Here is a 20,638-nt window from a genome sequence, read left to right on the forward strand (position 1 = left end):
GGATAACTTTTTATCTTTTTAGACTAAAATTTTTAATGAGTGTTCTTAAATTATCAAAGCATGAATAGGGATTTCTTATCCGTAATACCATATTCTTTTACCTAGTGACATACTCAGATAATTCAACACATCAGAAGGGAAATTATATTGATAAATGATATATTTTAATGACATCACATATTAAGGTCAGTTGTATTGATAGAATTCTAATAAATTTCTCAGTTTATTGCCAGAAACACGAATTTTTATTTCAATAATTTAGGGTGAGCTTCAGCAATTTCCTATACATTTTCTGAATAAACATTCTCCTCATTTTATTAATGGCGTATTTTATTTGTTCGTTTCTAAGACTACATATAATAGGGTTGAAAAGTGGGGGAATTATGGAATAGAAGACAGAAAGGACCATGACCTGGATAGTGGAAGAATTTTCAGATGGCCTCATGTATACATAAAAGCCTGAACTGAGAAAGACAGACACCACAAGGATGTGAGGGACACAGGTAGAAAAAGCCTTTTTCCTGTCTGTTCCACTTGGAAACTTGAAAACAGTAGAAAATATGTAAATATAAGACCTAATGATGTAGATGAAGCAGCCACCACCAATCCCCAGACCAGAGGCAATGATCACCATCTCATTGCTAAAGGTGTCAGAGCAGGATATATTTAGCAGGGAGGGAATATAAAAAAAAAAAAAAAATTGATGGATGAGATTGGACTGACAAAAGGGTAGCCGGAATGTGTTGCCAGTCTGGACACCAGCATAGATGAGACCACTGAGTATGGAAGCCAGAGTCATTTGGATGCAGATTTGAGGGTTCATGATCACAGGGTAGTGAAGGGGTTGGTAGATTACCACATGGCGGTCATGGGCCATGATAGTCAGAAACAGGAGCTCCACATATACAAAGAAAACCACTAGGAAGACCTGAGCTACACACCCAGCCTTTGAAATGGTGCTGTTGTCAAGCAGGGAATTGATGCATGAGTTAGAACTGTTACAGAAATGTAGCAGGCATCCAAGATGGACAGATTCCTGAGGAAGAAGTACATGGGTGTGTGAAGACTCCTGTCAAGGGTGGTGACAGTAACAATGATAATGTTCCCCATCAGAGTGACTACATACATCAGAGAGAAGGTTATGGCATGCAAAATCCGTAATTCCCACACATCAGAAAACCCCGTGAGGAGAAATCCCATCATGATGGTGGAATTTAACATTTGTGGGTAATGCAATTTGCACCTGGAAAGTAAGGAGTGAAATTCTGATCTCATGAAGAATCAAATTATGTAAATATGGTTTTTAAATATTTTAGTCTTTACCTCTACCAATTATAATCTATATTGTAAACTCTAATACTGTTGAAAGAAAATTAAGCAGTCCTCCTCTAGTCTACACGATATTATTATTTTTTTCATGATATTATTTTATTCCTACTATAGTAATGAAGTGACAATTACAACCTACAATAAATGTTAAATATAAAGTTCAATATTTCTACACACTGCCATTGGAAGATGCAATTTTCTTATGATCAATTATGTATAAATATAGGTATAGATTACATAAATAAACTTTGCATGTCAATGAAATTTTGGAGATAATGTTGCTGAAAACTGGATAATTAGAATAAAATGTTTTGGTTGTTTTCAGTCCTATATTTTTATTTAAGGGTACAGATAATATGGGGCAAAGTGATTTTTTTTCTAGAATGAATGTTCTGTGCACAATAGTGAAAAATTATCTTCTGTTCCTGTGACAAAATATTAATATCATTTGGAACTTTACTTACTATAATATCTCAAATGGAATATAAACTCATAAGCTGATATATTTACCTACACTGACTTCATTCCTAATATTTTGGTTACATTTTTATACTTCAAATTATTTTTTTCTAATCATTTCTCTCTGCTTTTAAAGAGAGAATGAATGGGTCAAGTATTATTATTTCCTGAGTGCCTCTTGAACCTACCTCTAATGTTCCTTCTTTATCATCTTCAATTTTCCAACTTTTCATAACTTCCTTGATTCCACTAGCTGAAAACAGAACAACAAAATTATAGCACAATATCTCACAATACTCATTTAGCTTTTTTTTCTTTTAAATTACAGCTTTTGTTTTTCTCACTTTAATCTTCAGCTTGTTCAGCAATTTTTCTAGAATTTCTTCTTGTGATTCTTTATAACTTAACAAATTGTTGGTCATTGCCACCACATCTTTATCGCTTATGTCACCAGTCCCCTGTTTATTCACTAGTGGGTGTATCAAGCAACTTTATTCTTAACTTACCTGTGTTACATATATTTTCCTGGGTGTCCTCTATCATTGTTTCTCTTTTTAATTTTTTTTTGGTGCCAATTTTAAATACAGTTTTATTTAAGACATTGCATTTTCCACTTAACAATACAGTGCTTATAAAGTGCAATGTTTATTTCCTTTCCCTGTGCACATATTCCATATTCAAGTATCAAGAATGCCCAGTTTTTTTGCTATAGCAGCTCAACATTACAACTGCCATGGAATTTGCTACAAATTTGGGTCCTTTGAATATTGTGTGTGGAACAATGCTCAACCTAATTATTCTCAGGTTGGTTTAGTCAACCTCTTCAATGGTGGGCCCAGAGGAGGCTCCACCAGAGGGAGGAGCTCCACCACCAGGGAAGCCTCCAGGCATTCCTCCTGGCATGCCCCCTGCACTCTGGTACAGCTTGGTGATGATGGGGTTGCAGACTTTCTCCAACTCTTTCTGCTGGTGTTCAAATTCTTCCTTCTCTGCAGTCTGGTTCTTATCAAGCCAGTTGATGATTTCATTGCACTTGTCAAGAATCTTCTGTTTGTCTTCATCATTTATCTTGCCCTGAAGTTTTTCATCTTCAACAGTTGCTTTCATGTTGAATGCATAAGACTCAAGTGAATTCTTGGAAGACACCTTGTCCCGCTGTTTCTCATCTTCAGCTTTGTACTTCTCAGCTTCCTGGACCATGCGCTCAATATCTTCCTTGCTCAAGCGGCCCTTGTCATTAGTGATGGTAATCTTGTTCTCTTTTCCTGTGCTCTTATCCACGGCAGAGACATTGAGGATACCATTAGCATCAATATCGAAAGTGACCTCAATCTGAGGGACACCACGAGGAGCAGGAGGTATGCCTGTGAGTTCAAACTTTCCAAGTAGGTTGTTGTCCTTGGTCATGGCACGCTCACCTTCATACACCTGAATAAGCACACCAGGCTGGTTGTCCGAGTAGGTGGTGAAGGTCTGTGTCTGTTTGGTAGGAATGGTAGTATTACACTTGATGAGAACAGTCATGACTCCTCCAGCAGTTTCAATGCCAAGAGAAAGTGGAGTGACATCCAACAGCAGTAAATCTTGAACATTTTCAGATTTGTCTCTAGAAAGGATAGATGCTTGGACAGCTGCACCATAAGCAACAGCCTCGTCAGGGTTGATGCTCTTATTCAGTTCTTTTCCATTGAAGAAATCTTGGAGAAGTTTCTGAATTTGGGGGATATGGGTAGAACCACCCACCAGGACAATATCGTGGATCTGAGACTTGTCTAACTTGGCATCTCAAAGGGCTTTCTCTACAGGGTCCAGGGTGCCACGGAACAGGTCAGCATTTAATTCTTCAAACTGGGCACGAGTGATAGAGGTATAGAAGTTGATTCCTTCATACAGAGAATCAATCTCGATACTGGCCTGGGTGCTGGAGGAAAGTGTACGCTTAGCACGTTCACAACAAGCAGTACGGAGGCAACGAACTGCCCTCTTGTTTTCACTGATATCTTTCTTATGTTTGCGCTTGAACTCTGCAATAAAATGGTTGACCATTCGGTTGTCAAAATCTTCTCCACCTAAGTGGGTGTCTCCAGCTGTGGACTTAACCTCAAAGATCCCATCTTCAATAGTAAGGATGGACACATCGAAAGTGCCGCCTCCCAAGTCAAAGATCAGCACATTCCTTTCAGCTCCGACTTTCTTGTCTAGGCCATAAGCAATAGCAGCAGCAGTTGGCTCATTGATGATGCGAAGCACATTGAGACCAGCAATAGTTCCAGCATCTTTGGTAGCCTGACGCTGAGAATCATTGAAATACGCAGGTACTGTGACAACTGCATTGGTAACGGTCTTCCCAAGATCAGCCTCTGCGATTTCCTTCATTTTCGTCAAAACCATAGAAGACACCTCCTCTGGATAAAAGCTTTTTGTCTCTCCCTTGTATTCTACTTGGACCTTGGGCCTGCCAGCATCATTCACCACCATGAAAGGCCAATGCTTCATATCAGACTGGACAACAGCATCATCAAATCTCCGTCCAATCAGGCGTTTGGCATCAAAAACTGTGTTGGTGGGGTTCATCGCAACTTGGTTCTTCGCAGCATCACCGATCAATCGTTCGGTGTCCGTGAAGGCGACATAACTTGGGGTGGTCCGGCTTCCCTGATCATTGGCAATTATTTCCACTTTCCCATGCTGGAAGACACCCACGCAGGAGTAGGTGGTGCCAAGATCAATGCCAACTGCAGGTCCCTTAGACATGGTTGCTTATCTGTGGGCCTGGCTCAGGCTGAGAAGACAGCAATCCAAAGATGTAGCCCCGCGTTCAATGAGCCTCTTTTTAATTTTTTAAGATTTTGTTTATTCATCTAAGAAACAGTAAGAGAGAGAATGAGAAGTGGGAAGGTGTAAAGGCAGAGAGAGAAAGAGAAGAAGACTCCCTACTTACCAGGAATCCCAATGTGGCCCTTGAAACCCAGGACCTGGGGATCATGACAAGAGCTGAAGGCAGACATTTAGCTGACTGAGCTACACAGGTGTCCCTCCTCTGTTATTCTTTTACAACATTTTCTTCTAATTTCCTCTAATGATAATTAATAATAATAATAATAATAATAATAATAATAATAGGACCATGAACAACTACACTGTTCACAGTTTATTTGAAATTAAATTCTTCTAAATTCTGCTCAAAGTCTTACAATCTAGATACCTCCACATTGATCAGTTCCCCCCAAAACCATTTTGTTAGTATTCTCTGTCATAAACTTATTAAATATCTTGCATATGAAGTCTTTGCAGACAACCTGCTCAATCTCATGACCTCTTTTTTCTTTTTTTTTTTTTCTCACAACAGGTTTAAGATATGGTTCACAAACTGTCTCACATTGAAAAGAAATCAAGCACATGCCCTTCCTAGTTTGTTGTTATTGTTAAGTTCCTCAAGGATTGAATCATATACAACTTTGTGATCTTCAAGCGTCAGGTTAAGTGTTTTTCTTTTTTGTTTGTTTGTTTGTTTTTACAAATATTTCATATTAAATATAGATTTTAAGTATTGAATAAGCTTTCATAGATCATTGTATTTTTATCATTCTTAATGTTATGGCTTATGATGACAAGGAGAAAACTCTATCTTCATTACCAGGATAGTATCTTTACATGTTTAACAACTAAACAAAGACAGCTTATTATCTCAATATTTTTGAGGTTGTTTAGAAAGAAAAAAACAATAATTTGTAATATTTAACAGTATGGCTTTAATTTCCCATTGCCTGGATAAAAATATTGGTTTTCATCAGTGTATGACATGGTTATTTCAAAGTGTAAGTTCAGTTCCTATATCCTCATCAAACTGGAATGATTGTATTTTATCTCATAGCATCTGGTCAAAATTAGATGGGACAATATGTTTAAGATAATATGTTTAAGATATGTGCCCAAAATATCACAAATACACCTTAAATATCCCTTGATGTTGTTTTCAGAAACACTATGATTATTTCAGTTCCATTATTTTTAAGGCATATACTATTGTCATACATTTTCCAAGTAAAATTTATACATTAGATTTAAATCTCTCAAATGTAGTATTATATTCTTATTTTATAGACTGCAAAAGTCTTGCCTAAGTTTAACAGCTACTATTTCATCACAACAACTTTTATTCACATGGTTCCCAAACAAAAGCTACATTAAAAAGACAGGTGGGAATTTCCCAGTTCAATGAATATATAGGTATTCAAAAGAATGTCTGTACACCTTTATGATAATGCAGTAATTATAATTTCCTTTCTGTAAGTTTTATATAGATTACATTAGACAAATATAGTCTGTATCCAAAATTCTCTTATTGAAGAGTCACCAGGACCTTGGCTGTAGAATAGACAGACAGTTGGGAAACCTCACCACCACATACCAGGCTTGTGAAGTTGGAAATATAATTTACCCAAGATGCTTTACTTTATCAGTAAAAACAGGATAATGATATGAACTGCTATAATCATTTTTAATAATATATGTTTGTTTTTTCTTGAATCAGTGATTCAACAAACACATTTATATATAATCAAGAGATTTGTGATTAATAAATAAAGAAAATAAGCCCCTACTCCCATGAAACCAAAAGGTTTGTGATTAACACATGAAGCAATATAAGCCCCTACTTCCATGAAATCTGCACTCTGTTAGAAGGTAACAGAAAACATTGAAAATTTAATGAAAAATAAAATACTTCAGTTAGTTTTAAGAATTTTGGTGAAAATTCATGAGATATTATGATATGTAAGAAACTGTCATTAAGGGAAGGGATCTGGGATTGGTCAGGTAAACAAAATTGTTGGGAAGCCAGGAAATAGCTATGGAAATAGAGACACATATTTTTACTTTTACAAACCAGACTTAAGTTTTCCCATTTTCCTGTGCATAGAGAAACCCTGTGTATATCTCATGAATTGATGTAAAAAAATAAGATAAAACTTGATTTTCCAGATCAGGTAATATTTCACACATGTTCTGACTTGATTTTTCCACACATTGGTTTGAGTGAGAGAATTTGACTTTAAATTCTAATGTCATAAATAGTTAGTTAAGAACACTTTTATACATAATACCTTGATCCTGAGTAAAGAACTAAGATCATGGCAACAAATGTTGTTTGTTTGTTTGTTTGTTTATTATTTTACAAATGCTTTTTAAATGTTTGGTTTTTGAATAAATTTTCATTCTTTTACAAATTGTTAGTAAAACACTGAATTATTTTATCTGAAAATGTTTGTATATAATTGTTTTTGAAAGCTATAAAAGAAATCCCTTTAGTCATTATCTACACTGTTGACATTTTAAGAGCTTTGTGAGTTTTACCTGGAATATTTCCTAAAAAGCCACAGTTTGTGTCATTAAATAACATAATAATTTTCATTGTCCTGTTAATAGACTTCAACACTTAGGGAACTTAAGATTATGTTTCATTTGCTTATGAGCTGAGAACTTACTGTAACTTGTTGTCTTAATGGAAAGACTAGGTGTGAATTGGCCACACTTGAGTCTACACAACTCATAGTTAGTAAGGAAAACTGTATATCCAGAATTCAATTAATTTTGATAACATATAATTTGAGAATTTGTAAACATTTGTTTCTATTTTTAATAAATTATAATTTTATTTTATACCAAATATTTTCTTATAATAAATTTAAACAATCTTTATTGTTGTTGTTTTTCCCTTGAAGACCACAAATTTTTATTTAGTCAAATTCTGGATATTAAAAGCATTTGTATATTCACAAGTAAAACACATAAAAGCTTTTCTGAGTTAGTCATTCACCATCAGTAAACAAACTGTTTTTTCAAACTCACTTAAAATAATTATGAGAGGGGCACCTGGGTGGCTCAGCGGGTTAAGCCGCTGCCTTCGGCTCGGGTCATGATCTCAGAGTCCTGGGATCGAGCCCCGCATCAGGCTCTCTGCTCGGCAGGGAGCCTGCTTCCTCCTCTCTCTCTGCCTGCTTGTGATCTCTCTGTCAAATAAATAAATAAAATCTTTTAAAAATAAATAAATAATTATGAGATAATTTCTTTTTGTTAGATCACTCAGCCTATAAAGATAAATATTGTACAAACTTCTCTCCTTTAATAGTTAGATATTTGTGGACTTTTATAATGGACATCAGGTTTCAAATATAACAACACCTGTACAAAAAAAAAAAAAAAAACAAACAAAAAAAAAACAAATATAACAACACCTGAAATCTTCATAAATGAATTAAAATTAGCAAAAAGCTCCAGACTGCCTCAAGTTGAAGTCATTAAATACTTGAAACATCAATTTCTTACTTATGAAACAAAATCTTGTTTCACTTGACTTTCTATGTGATAAGTAACATTTCCAAGAGCAGACAATTTGGAATTTTAAAAAATTAATTTATTGCATTTTACACATTCAAAGCAATCTTTATCAAAATACCACCAGCATTTTGCACAGCTGAAACAAACAATCCTAAAATTTACTATGGAACAAGAAAAGACCAACAAGAGCCAAAATAATGTTGAAAAAGGGAACCAAATCAGGAGGCATCACAGTTCTAGACTTCAAGTTGTATTAAAAAGCTATAATCATATATATAATATATATGGGCCCAGCACACTTCCACTGCACTACTCTGCTTATAACATATATGATCATATATATATATATATATATATATATATATATATATATATATGATATAGTGGTGTGTGTGTGTGTGTGTGTGTATATATATATAGAGAGAGAGACAGACAGACAGACAGACAGAGAGAGAGCCCAAAAATGGACCCTTCAACTTTATGTTCAACTAATTTTCCACAAGCAAGAAAGAATATCCAATGGAAAAAAGAAATGATGTTGGGAAAAATGGACAGCAATATGCAGAAGACTGAAACTGAACTATTTTCTTATACCATACACAAAAATAAAACTAAAAATGGATGAAAGACCTTAATGTATAACAGGAATCCATCAAAATCCTAGAGGAGAACACAGGTAGCAGACCGACCTTGGCTGCAGCAACTTTTTGCTAGATATAATTCCAGAGGCAAGGGAAACAAAAGCAAAAATTAACTATGGGAACTTCATCAAGATAACAGATTCTGCACAACGAAGGAAACAGTGAACAAAACTATAAGGCAACCTACAGAGAGGGAGAATATATTTGCAAATGACATATAAGATGAAAGGCTAGTATCCAAAATTTATAAATAACACTCCAAAACAAAACAAAAATATTTAGTCAAGAAATGGGCCTGGGGTGCCTGGGTGGCTCAGTGGATTAAGCCTCTGCCTTTGGCTCAGGTCATGGTCTCAGGGTCATTGGGCTCTCTGCTTAGTGGGGAGTCTGCTTCCCCCTCCCCCTCTGCCTCCCTCTCTCCCTATTTGTGATCTTTTTCTCTCTGTCAAATAAATAAATAAATAAAAACTTAAAAAAAAGAAATGGGCCAAAGACAAGAACAGACATTTCTCTAAAGAAGACACAAAAATGCCTAATAGACATATGAAAAAATGAACATGATTTGGCATCAGGGAAATGCAAAGTCAAGATACAATGAGAAAACACCTCACACTGGTCAGAATGACTAAAATTAACAACCTAGGAAACAACAAATTTTGGGGAGGTTGTGGGGTAAGGGGAACCCTCTTATACAGTTGGTGGGAATACAAAGTAGGGCAGCCACCCTGGGAAACAGTATGGAGATTCTTCAAAAAAGTTAAAAAAGAACTACCCTATTACCAACCAATTGTACTACCAGGTAGGTATCTGATGGATACAAAAACAGAGATTCGAAATGGCTCATGCACCCCAAAGTTTATAGCAGCAATGTACATGATAGCCAAAATTTGGAAGGAGTTACATGTCCATCAACAGATGAGTGGATAGAGAAGAGGTGATTATATATATATATATATATATATATATATATATATATATATATATTCTCCACAAGGTAATATTACTCAGGTTTCAATAAGAATGCAATCTTGCAGGGCGCCTGGGTGGCTCAGTGGTTTAAAGCCTCTGTTTTCAGCTCAGGTCATGATCCCAGGGTTCTGGGATCAAGCCCCACATCGGGCTCTCTGCTCAGCGGGGAGCCTGCTTCCTCCTCTCTCTCTCTGCCTGCTTCTCTGCCTACTTGTGATCTCTGTCTGTCAAATAAATAAATAAAATCTTTAAAAAAAATTAAAAAAAAAAAGAATGGAATCTTGCCATTTGCAATGTGCATGGATAGAACTAGAGGGTATTTGGTAAGCAAAATAAGTCAGAGAAAGACAAATACCATACAGTTTCTCTGATATGTCAAATTTAGAAACAAAAAGATAAACATAGTGGAAGAGAAGGAAAAACAAAATAAGATAAAAGCAGAGAAAAGAAAAGGACAAAACATAAGTAACTTTTAACTGTAGGAAACTAACTGCAGGTTGGTGAGGTGATGGTAGGTGGGGAGATGGGGTAACTGGGTAATGGACATTAAGAAGGGCACTTGGTGTAATAAGCACTGGATGTTATATGCAACTGATGAATCACTAAATTTTGCTACTGAAACTAATAATAAATTATTAGTTAATTACAATGTTAATTAAATTGAATTTAAGTAAAAAAAATAAAAATAGTCTGTCTTCTATCTCAATCACTTCTGAGTTCTATAAATTATCCTTAGTTATTTTAACCATAAATCATGGTAGTGCTACATGTTTTAGAATTCAATTCTTTAAAGTTTTTATTATTTCATAGGAGAATATAATTTATATTTTATAAACTCCAGTTACTTAATAAATATTGTAGTATTAGTTTTAGATGTACAACTTAGAGATCCATACAAGACCCAGTGCTCATGACACGTGCACTCAATACCCTTCACCTATTTAACCCACCTCCCCTCTGGTGAGCATCAGTTTTTTCTCTATAGTCTGTTTTTTGTCTTTCCTTCCCTCTATTTTTCTCCCCCTCTGCTCATCTGTTCTGTTTCTTAAATTCCACACATATGTCAAATCATATATTTGTCTTTCTCTGACTGATTTATGTCACTTAGCATAATACTCAGCAACTTCATCCATGTCATTGCACTGTAAGATTTCATTCATGTTTTAGAATTCAATTGTATAGAAACATTTCCAAAACTAGCAGACCCTCAAAATGGTAGGTTTTAAAATCAGCTCTTGTGACTTATTGGTCATGTGATATGTGTAGGTGTGCCCTCAGAAGTTATAACTGTTACCTCAAATTAACAAAACAGTTAACAAGATTTCTCCTTAAATAATTCATTCCTGGGGTGCCTGGGTGGCTCACTTGGTTATGTGTCTATTTTCAGCTCAGGTTATGATCCCAATGTCCTGAAATCAAGTCCTGCATAGGGCTTCCTGCACAGTAAGGAACTTCCTTCTCTCTCTGCTGCTCCCCCTGCTTGTGCTCTCTCTCTCTCTCTCTAATAGATAAATAAAATTTTTTTAAAAAGTTAAAAAAATCCACTCCTTAAATTTATCTACTGTAATAGATTTTCTAGCTTGTCATCTTTATCTCCTTAAGTAATAATTTAATTAAAACAACCAAAAGCTGGGGGCACCTGGGTGGCTTGGTGGGTTGAGCCGCTGCCTTCGGCTCAGGTCATGATCCCAGGTCCTGGGTTCGAGCCCCGCATCGGGCTTTCTGCTCAGCAGGGAGCCTGCTTCCTCCTCTCTCTCTGCCTGCCTCTCTGCTTGCTTGTGATTTCTCTCTGTCAAATAAATAAAATCTTAAAAAAAACAAAAAACAAAAAACAACCAAAAGCTGAACTAATAATTTTGACCACTCCTTCCCCCTGTATTAATCTGATGAATGTTCTCCAGAGTTTCCAAATAAGAGTTTCTTATTTATAAGAAAGTAAATAAATAATATACAAATTTTTATGTAGCAATATAAGGATATATTTGTCTATCTTATAGAACATAAAGATAATTCATTGATTATTGTTTTAAGTTACTTATGACATTAAACACTTATTTATATTTTTGCTTATTTATTTAGTCATTGCAGAACTTAATGATTGAAACCCTAAAATTTCCCAGTTCACAATCATGTAACAAGGAACTCAATAGTGAATAAGAAGTTATAATGTGGCATTTTACTAATGGAGATATGCATGCAATGTAACATGTTTTAAATGTTTCTAGGATAAACTATTCTAAATTATATACTTCAATTTTCATACTTTATGTTAGATATATATTCTTTTATCTTTCTCTTACATAGTAAGTTTGCTTTCCAAGGCAACCATAGGTACATTCACATCTCACATTGCTCACCGATTTGGAAAGACTCAGTAAATAACTTGTTATTTGCATTTTCAACTCATAGTTACTACAAAGCACACTACTATTTTTTGACACTTTAACCCACTTGAACTTCCATGGTTTTTGAAATATTAGGAATGGTAGTAACATTTAGCTCATTGGTTTACCAATTTCTTCTTGATTGAGGCCACAAGGCAAACTTTTTCTTTACATTGACTTCTTCTTTACACTATTCAGTTTTTTATATAGGTTTTTTTTAATTTAAATAGAAAATATCATATTAAATTTGTGTTTACCTTTACATGTATTCAGTTTTACAATCTATTTGACTTCTCATTGAAATGATAAACAAGATAGGCTACATCATTTCCTATAGACAATATTGTTTTCAACTCTAGTTCATTCAGATAAGATAATAGTAATAATAATAATGATAATATAATCACTATGTCTTTACCTGAAGAACAATTCCTTTTATGATAATTTCTCTCAGAACGGGTGATTGAATGTTACTGAAGCAATTTTTCAAAGTACTGACAAAAGCATGAGTGTTGCTTTATTTAAAAACTTTGATAAGAATTCAGTGGTCTAATTATGGTTATCCAATTCATGTTTATATAAGTCTCTAGCAATTACTAAGTCATTCCGAGCAAGTCTTTTGGGACTGTGAGCTTAAATACCTACATATCACCAGAATCCCAGGAGGAACTCAGGAGAAAATTGTGTCTTGAAAGGAAATTAATTTGGTCCAATTAAATTACATGTATGGACATCTTATTCACTCAGATTTTTTAAATTTAATTTTATTTTTTCAGTGTTCCAAGATTCATTGTTTATGTACCACACCCAGTGCTCCATGCAATATATGCCCTCCTTAATACCCACCACCAGGCTCACTGAACCTCCCACCCTCCCTCCAAATCCCTCAGTTTATTCCTCAGAGTCCACAGTCCCTCATGGTTCATCTCCCCTTCTGATTGCACCCATCTCACTTCTCTCCAACTCCCAATGTCCTCTGTGTTATTCCTTATGTTCCGCAAGCAAGTGAAACCATATGATATTGACTCTCTCTGCTTGACTTATTTCACTCAGCATAATCTCCTCCAGTCATGTCTATGTTGATTAAAAAAAAAGTAGGGTGTTCATCCTTTCTTATGGAAACATAATATTCCATTGTATAAATGGACCATATCTTCTTTATCCATTCATTTGTTGATCGACATCTAAGTTCTTTCCATAGTTTGGCTATTATGGACATTGGTCCTATAAACAATCAGGTGCCTGTGCCCCTTCAGATCACTGCATTTGTATCTTTAGGGTAAATACCTAGTAGTGCAATTGCCGGTCATAAGGTAGCTCTATTTTCAACTTTTTGAGGAACCTCTATACTGTTTTCCAGAGTGACTGCACCAGCTTACATTTCTGCAACAGTGTAGGAGGTTTTCCCTTTCTCTTCATCCTCACCAACATTCGTCATTTCCTGACTTGTTAATTTTAGCCATATCTCACTGTTTTTTTTTTTTTAATTTCTTTTCAGTGTTCCAGAACTCATTGTTTATGTACCACACCCAGTGCTCCATGCAATACGTGTCCTTCATAATACCCACAACCAGGCTCACCAAAACCCCACTCCCTCCCCTCCAAAACCCTCAGTTTGTTTCTCAGAGTCCACAGTCTCTCATTTTTTTTTTAATTTAATTTAATGTGTCCTCCTTAATACCCACCATCAGGCTCACCCAACCTCCCACCCTCCTCCCTTCCAAAACCCTCAGATTGTTTCTCAGAGCCCACAGACTCTCATGGTTCATCTCCCTCACCAATTTCTCCCAATTCCCTTCTCCTCTCCTTCTTACAATGTCCTCTGATACATGCAGATTAATAGCTCTTCACTATTCACTGTAGTAAGAAATTATAGAAGCCCTGGTTATCTCATCATTCAGAAGGTTTGAAACTGAAGAACATAGATATTACCCAGGTTCTGGGTTCTAGAAAGAGCTCTGCAGCAAAAGTCAGAAAACTGCCTCAACAGCAAATTGGACAAATAGCTAATGTCTCAAATTTCTCCTCTAGAATCTCTGCTGTACAGAAATGAGACAGTAATATGTGTACTCAAACTAGGAAGCACACATTTGTGTAGCTATGATAAAAGATTCATATAAATGGTTATTGAAAAAGTGACTAAGCCTGGGAAGGTAGTGGATATGACTCTTCAGACATGAACATAGTTCCCATACAGTCAGCTTCTGTATGATAGCACAATGAGGATGGGTTTTACATTAGAGGAATGGAAATTTTTTCACTGTACATATTTTACATAATACTCATGTGGTGGCCTACCACCCTTCAACCAACTTGTGTTGAGTACCTAATATTTATTGTTCACTATTTTAAAAACCCTAAATAAATAAAACAGGAAAAAAACCTCTTCTGATATCCTGAACTTTAAATTCTATTGTGGGTGAGGAGGGACTAAGCTTTATACTAAATAAGTAAATAAATACTATAACAGATGGTCGCAATTGTAACTAAAAATAGAGGAGGACATGGAAAGTGTATTTTAAGTTAATCAGTGTTTTGTATATTCAAATTTCTGTGAAATAGATCTCCAGAATTTTTTTGAATTGTAAATGTTTTTAAATTTAGTTTTATTTTTTCAGTAATTTTTTTCTTTTTTTTTTTAAGTTTTGATTTATTTATTTGACAGACAGAGGTCGCAAGTAGGCAGAGAGGCAGACAGAGAGAGGGGGAAAGCAGTCTCCCTGCTGAGCAGAGAACCCAATGCAGGACTCAATCCCAGGACCCTGAGATCATGACCTGAGCCTAAGGCAGAGGCTTTAACCCACTGAGCCACCCGGGTGCCCCAGTAATTTTTCTTATTGAAAACTGAAACTCTGTTACCAGAGAACTCCGTTTTCTGAACTATTATTCCCCTTTACTCAGAATCTGATAACCACAATTATGCCTTTTTGTTTCTGTAAATTTGACGACCTTAAATATCTCACCTAAATAGAATCATAAAGTATTTGTTTTTGTGACTGGCTTATGTTACTTAACATAATAATGTCTTCAAGCTCATCTGTATTTAGCATATAACAGGGATATCTTCCCATGGTATTTTTTTTTTTATTAAGTTCAATTACTTAACATGTAGTACATCTGATGTGGTTTTCAGTTATTCATTAGTTGCCTATAATACCTTGTGCTCATAAAATCACATGCCCTCCTTAACACCCATTACCCAATTATCCCATTCCCCCACCCGCTTCCTTTCTGTAATCCCCAGTTTGTTTCACAGGGTTCAGAATCTCTCATGGTTTGTATCACTCTCTAATTTCTTCCTATTCAATTTTCCCTCCCTTCCCCTATGGTCTTCTGCACTTTTCCTTATATTGCACATATGAGTGAAACCATATGATAATTATGTTTCTCTACTTGACTTATTTCACGTAGCATAATCCCCTCCAGTTCCATCCACATCAGGACAAATGATAGATATTCATTTTTTTTTCTGATGGCTGAGTAATATTTCATTGTATATATGAACCACATCTTTATCCGTTCATCTGTTGAAGAACATCTCGGCTCCTTCCACAGCTGGCAATTATGGACATTGCTGCTATCAACACTGGGGTGAATGCGGCCCTTCTTTTAACTACATCTGTATCTTGGGGGAAATGCAGAGTAGTGCAATTGCTGGTTGAGGAACCTCCATATTGTTTTCTAGAGTGGATGTTTGTATCAGCTTGTATTACAGTCAACTGTGTAAGAGGGTTCCCCTTTCTCCAAATCCTCACCAACATTTGTTGTTCCCTGTCTTGTGAATTTCAGCCATCCTAACTGGTGTAAGGTGGTATCTCATTGCAGTTTTGATTTGTATTTCCTTGATGGCTAGAGATGTGGAGCATTTTTTTTTCATGCGTCTGTTAGGCATTTGTACATATTTTTGCAAAAATATCTATTCACACCTTCTGCCCATTTTGTACTGGATTATTTGTTTATTGAGAGTTGAGTTCAAGAAGTTCTTTACAGCTGTTAGACACCAGCGCTTTATCTGTTATGCATTTTTATATACTTTTTATATGTTATGTCTTTTTAAAATTTTTTTTTTTAAGATTTTATTTATTTGACAGACAGAGATTACAAGTAGGCAGAGAGGCAGGCAGAGAGAGAGGAGGAAGCAGGCTCCCTGCTGAGCAGAGAGCCCAATGTGGGGCTTGATCCCAGGACTCTGAGATCATGACCTGAGCTGAAGGCCGAGACTTTAACCCTCTGAGCCACCCAGGTGCCCCTATATGTTATGTATTTTTATATGTCCTTTTATATGTTATGCAAAAAGATATCAGCAAATATATTCTCCTATTCTGTGGGTTGGCTCTTAGTTTTGTAGACTCTTTCCTTTGCCTTGCAGAAGTTTTTATCTTGACGAAGTCCCAATAGATTGTTTTTGCTTTCGTTTTTCTTGCCTTTAGAGATGTGTCCTGAAAGAAGTTGCTGTGTCCAAGGTAAAAAAGTTTACTACCTATGTTCTCCTTTAGGATTTTGATGGATTCCTCTATCACATTGAGGTTTTCATCCATTTTGAGTTTATCTTTGTGTACAGTGTAAGAATTTCATTCTTTTGGATGTAGCTGTCCAATTTTCCCAGCACCATATATTGAAGAGACTGTCATTTTTTCATTAGATGTTCTCACTTTGTTGACCATAAAGGTTGATGGTCCATTTCTGGTATCTCTATTCTGTTCCATTGACTTAAGTGTCTGTTTTTGTGCCAATACCATCCCATATTGATGCTCAGAGCTTTGTAATATAGCTTAAAGTCAGGCATTGCTTTTCCCTAGCTTTGATTTTCTTTTTCAACATTCCTCTGGCTATTTGGGGTCTTTTCTGTTCCATTATATTTTAAGATTCTTTGTTCCAATGCTGTGAAAAGTGTCAATGGTATTTTGATATGGATTCCATTGAATGTGTAGATTACTCTAGGCAGAACAGACATTTTAACAATGTTAATTCTTCAATCCAAAAGCATGGAATGTTTTTACATCTCTTTTTTACTTCCTCAGTTTCTTTGATAAGTGTTCTGTTCTTTGTAGAGTACTCCTTTACCTCTTTGTGAGATTTCTAAGGATCTTATGGGTTTTGGTACAATTATAAAATGGGACTGATTCCATAATTTCTCTTTCTTTGGTCACATTGATAATGTATAGAAATACAACTGATTTCTGTACATTGATTTTATACCCTCTCACATTGCTGAACTGTTGTATGAGTTCTAACAATTTTGGGGTGGAGTCTTTTTAGTTTTCCACATGAAGTTTCATGTCATCTGCAAAGAGAGAGAGTTTGATTTCTTCTTTGCTAATTTAAACACATTTTATTTCTTTTTGTTATCTGAGTGCTGAGGCTAGGACGTCTAGTACTATGATTAACAAGAGTGGTGAGAGTGGGCATCCTTGTCATGTTTCTGACCTTAAGGGAAAAGCTCTTATTTTTTTCCCATTGAGAATGATATTGACTGTGGGCTTTTCAAAGATGGCTTTTATGATATTGAGGTTTATTCCCTCTATCCGTATACTTTGAAGAGTTTTAATTGAGAAAAGATGCATATTTTATCAAATGCTTTTCCACATCTATGGAGAGGATGATATGTTTCTTTTTTCTTTTATTAATGTGTTCTATCACAGTGATTGATCTCCAAAGTTTGAAACTCCCTTGAATCCCAGGAATAAATTCCATCTGGTCGTGATGAATAATCTTTTTAAGGTACTGTTGGATCCTACTGTTAAGATCTTGATGAATATTTTGGCATCCATGTTCATTAGGGGTGTTTATCTGTAATTATCCTTTTCGATGGGGTCTTTGTCTGGTGTAGGTATGAAGGTAACGCTTGTCTCATAGAATGAGTTTGTAAGTTTTCCTTTCATTTCTTTATTTTGAAACAACTTCAGTAGAAAAGATGTTATATCTTCTTTAAATGTATGTTAGAATTCCCCTGGGAGGCCATCTGGCCTTAGACTCTTGTTTCTTGGGAGGTTTTTCATTGCCACTTCAATTCCCTTTCTGATTATGGGTCTGTTCAGATTTTCTATTTCATCCTGTTTCAGTTATGTTAGTTTATAAATTTCCAGGAATGCATCCATTTCTTCCAGATTGCCTAAAATGTTGGCATATAATTGTTTATAATATGGTCTTAAAATTCTTTTTCCTTAGTGTTGGTCGTGATCTCTCCCTGTCTTTCATGATTTCATTAATTTAGGTCCTTTTACTTTTTTTCTGGATAAGTCTGGACAAAGATTTATCAATCTTATTAATTTCTAAGACCAGCTTCTAGTTTCATTGTCTGGTCTACTGTTCTAGTTTCTATTTTATTGATTTCTGCTCTAATCTTTATTATTTATCTCCTCCTGCTTGGTTTAGGCTTTATTTGCTATTCTCCAGGTCCTTTAAATGTAAATTTTAGCTTGTGTATTTGGGATTTTTCTAACTTTTTGAGAGAAGCTTGTATTACTATGCACTTCCCTCCTCAGTCTTCTTTTGCTCTATCCTAGAAGTTTTGAACTGATGTGTTTTTTCATTCTCATTAGTTTCAAAGAACTGCTTAAGCTCTTTAATTTCTTAGTTAACCCATTCATTATTTATCAGGTTGCTCTTTAACCTCCAAATGTTTGAGTTCCTGCCAAAATTCTCCTTGCAATTGAATTCCAAAGCACTGTGGTCTGAAAATATCTAGGTAATGATCTCAATTTTGTGGTATGGGTTTAGACCTGATTTCTGAACCAGTAGGTGATCTATTCTGAAGACAGTTCCATATGCATTCAAGAAGATTGTATATTCTGTTGTTTTAGAATGGAATATTTTATATATGTATATGTATATATATATGTATGTATATAATTGTGTGTGTGTGTGTGTGTGTGTGTGTGTGTGTGTGTGTGTGTATCCAAAGTTCATCTGGTCCAATATGCCCTTTGAAGCTCTTATTTCTTTGATGTTCTGTCTATTGCTGTGAGTGAAGTGTTGAAGTCAACTATTACTTTATTATTATCAAATAAGTCTTTATTTTAGTTGTTAATTGGTTTATATAATTGGATGCCCCCATTTTGGGGGCATAGATATATACAATTTTTAGATCTTCTTTCTGTATAGGCCCTTTAAGTATTATCTAGTGTCCCTTTCCATCTCTTACTACAGTCTTTGGTTTAAAATCTAATTTGTCTGATATGAGGATTGCTATCCAGTTTTCTGTTGAGTTCTTTTAGCATGACAAATTGTTCTCCATCTCCTCACTTTCAGTCTGGGGGTGTCTTTATGTTCAAAATGAGTCTGTCATAGACAACATAAGGATGGGTCCCACATTTTTATCCAATTTGATACCCTGTATCATTTTATTTGAATATTTAGTCCATTTAAAATCAGAGTATCTAATGAAAGATATATTTTTTTTAATTTCTGTGGATAAGTCTGATGTCATTCTGATGTTCCTCCCTCCATACCTAAGGAATCTCCTTTCCCTAGCTGCTCTCAGTATAGCTTCTTTGACTCTAAGACTGCAAGCTTCACTATTATAGGTCAGGGTGTTTATCTGTTTTTGTTGATTGCAGGAGGAGTCCTCTCCTCTTGGATGGGAATGTTTTTTTCCTTCCCTAGTTTAGGGAAGTTTTCAGCTACGATTTTCTCAAATACACCTTCTGATCCTCTCTCTCTTTCCATGTTCTCATGGATCACAATGATTCTGACATTTGTTATTTTCAGCACATTATTCAATTTTTTAAGCCTTTATTCTTGACCTATGAGCTGTTTTTCTCTCTTTTCATCAACTTCCTTCCTTTCTATTATCCTGTTCTCTAAATAGTTTATTTTCTCTTCTTCCTCCTTGACCCTAGTTTTTAGAAATCCAATATAAACTGCATCTCATTCATAATATTTTTAAGTTTGGGCTGATTATCTCATTTCTGTCCTTAGAGATTCTTTGCTGTCATGTATGCTTTTTTCAAACCTAGCTATTAACTTTTTAATTACTATCCTGAATTCTAACTCTGACATCTTTCTTATATATATATTGGTTAGCTCTGTAGTCGAGAACATTGCATGTGGTTCCTTCCTTTGTTGTGAATTCCTCCTTCTAGTCATTCTGCCCAATGAAGGATGGGTGAGTTAATGAACAGAATATCAACCAAATATCAACCACAACCCCAAAAAAATGTACCCTAGAAAAAATATGAAGTGGTCTGCAGCCATCACAAAGAAAGCAAACAAACAAAAAATGAATAAAACAATTAAAAAGTGTGAAAGAGGGATGGCTGGGTGGTTCAGTGGGCTAAGCCTCTGCTTTCAGCTCAGGTCACAATCTCAGGGTCCTGGAATCAAGCCCTGCATCAGGTTCTATGCTCAGTGGGGAGCCTGCTCCCCCCTCTCTCTCTCTGCCTGTCTCTCTGCCTACTTGTGATCTCTGTCAAATAAATAAAAATAAAATCTTTTTTAAAAAGTGTGGAAGAAGGACTATAATCTCACAGGTTGTCTAAAGCAGTGATATACTTGTTCCTGATTGAATTTATGTAT

The 20,638-nt window shown here is 35.4% G+C and overlaps 1 protein-coding gene and 1 pseudogene across 1 annotated transcript; both read right to left on the minus strand.

Annotated features, from left to right (window-relative positions):
* Positions 1-250: 250 nt before the first annotated feature.
* Positions 251-1,221, minus strand: LOC125101245 (olfactory receptor 14C36-like). Its single transcript, XM_047731825.1, is given in 2 exon segments — positions 251-993; positions 996-1,221. Coding segments are annotated over 2 exon segments (969 nt in total).
* Positions 1,222-2,346: 1,125 nt separating this feature from the next.
* On the minus strand, positions 2,347-18,032 carry LOC125100658 (heat shock cognate 71 kDa protein-like; annotated as a pseudogene).
* Positions 18,033-20,638: the final 2,606 nt, after the last annotated feature.

This window comes from Lutra lutra, chromosome 5 (assembly GCF_902655055.1).
Source record: "Lutra lutra chromosome 5, mLutLut1.2, whole genome shotgun sequence".
Taxonomy (NCBI): Eukaryota; Metazoa; Chordata; class Mammalia; order Carnivora; family Mustelidae; genus Lutra; species Lutra lutra.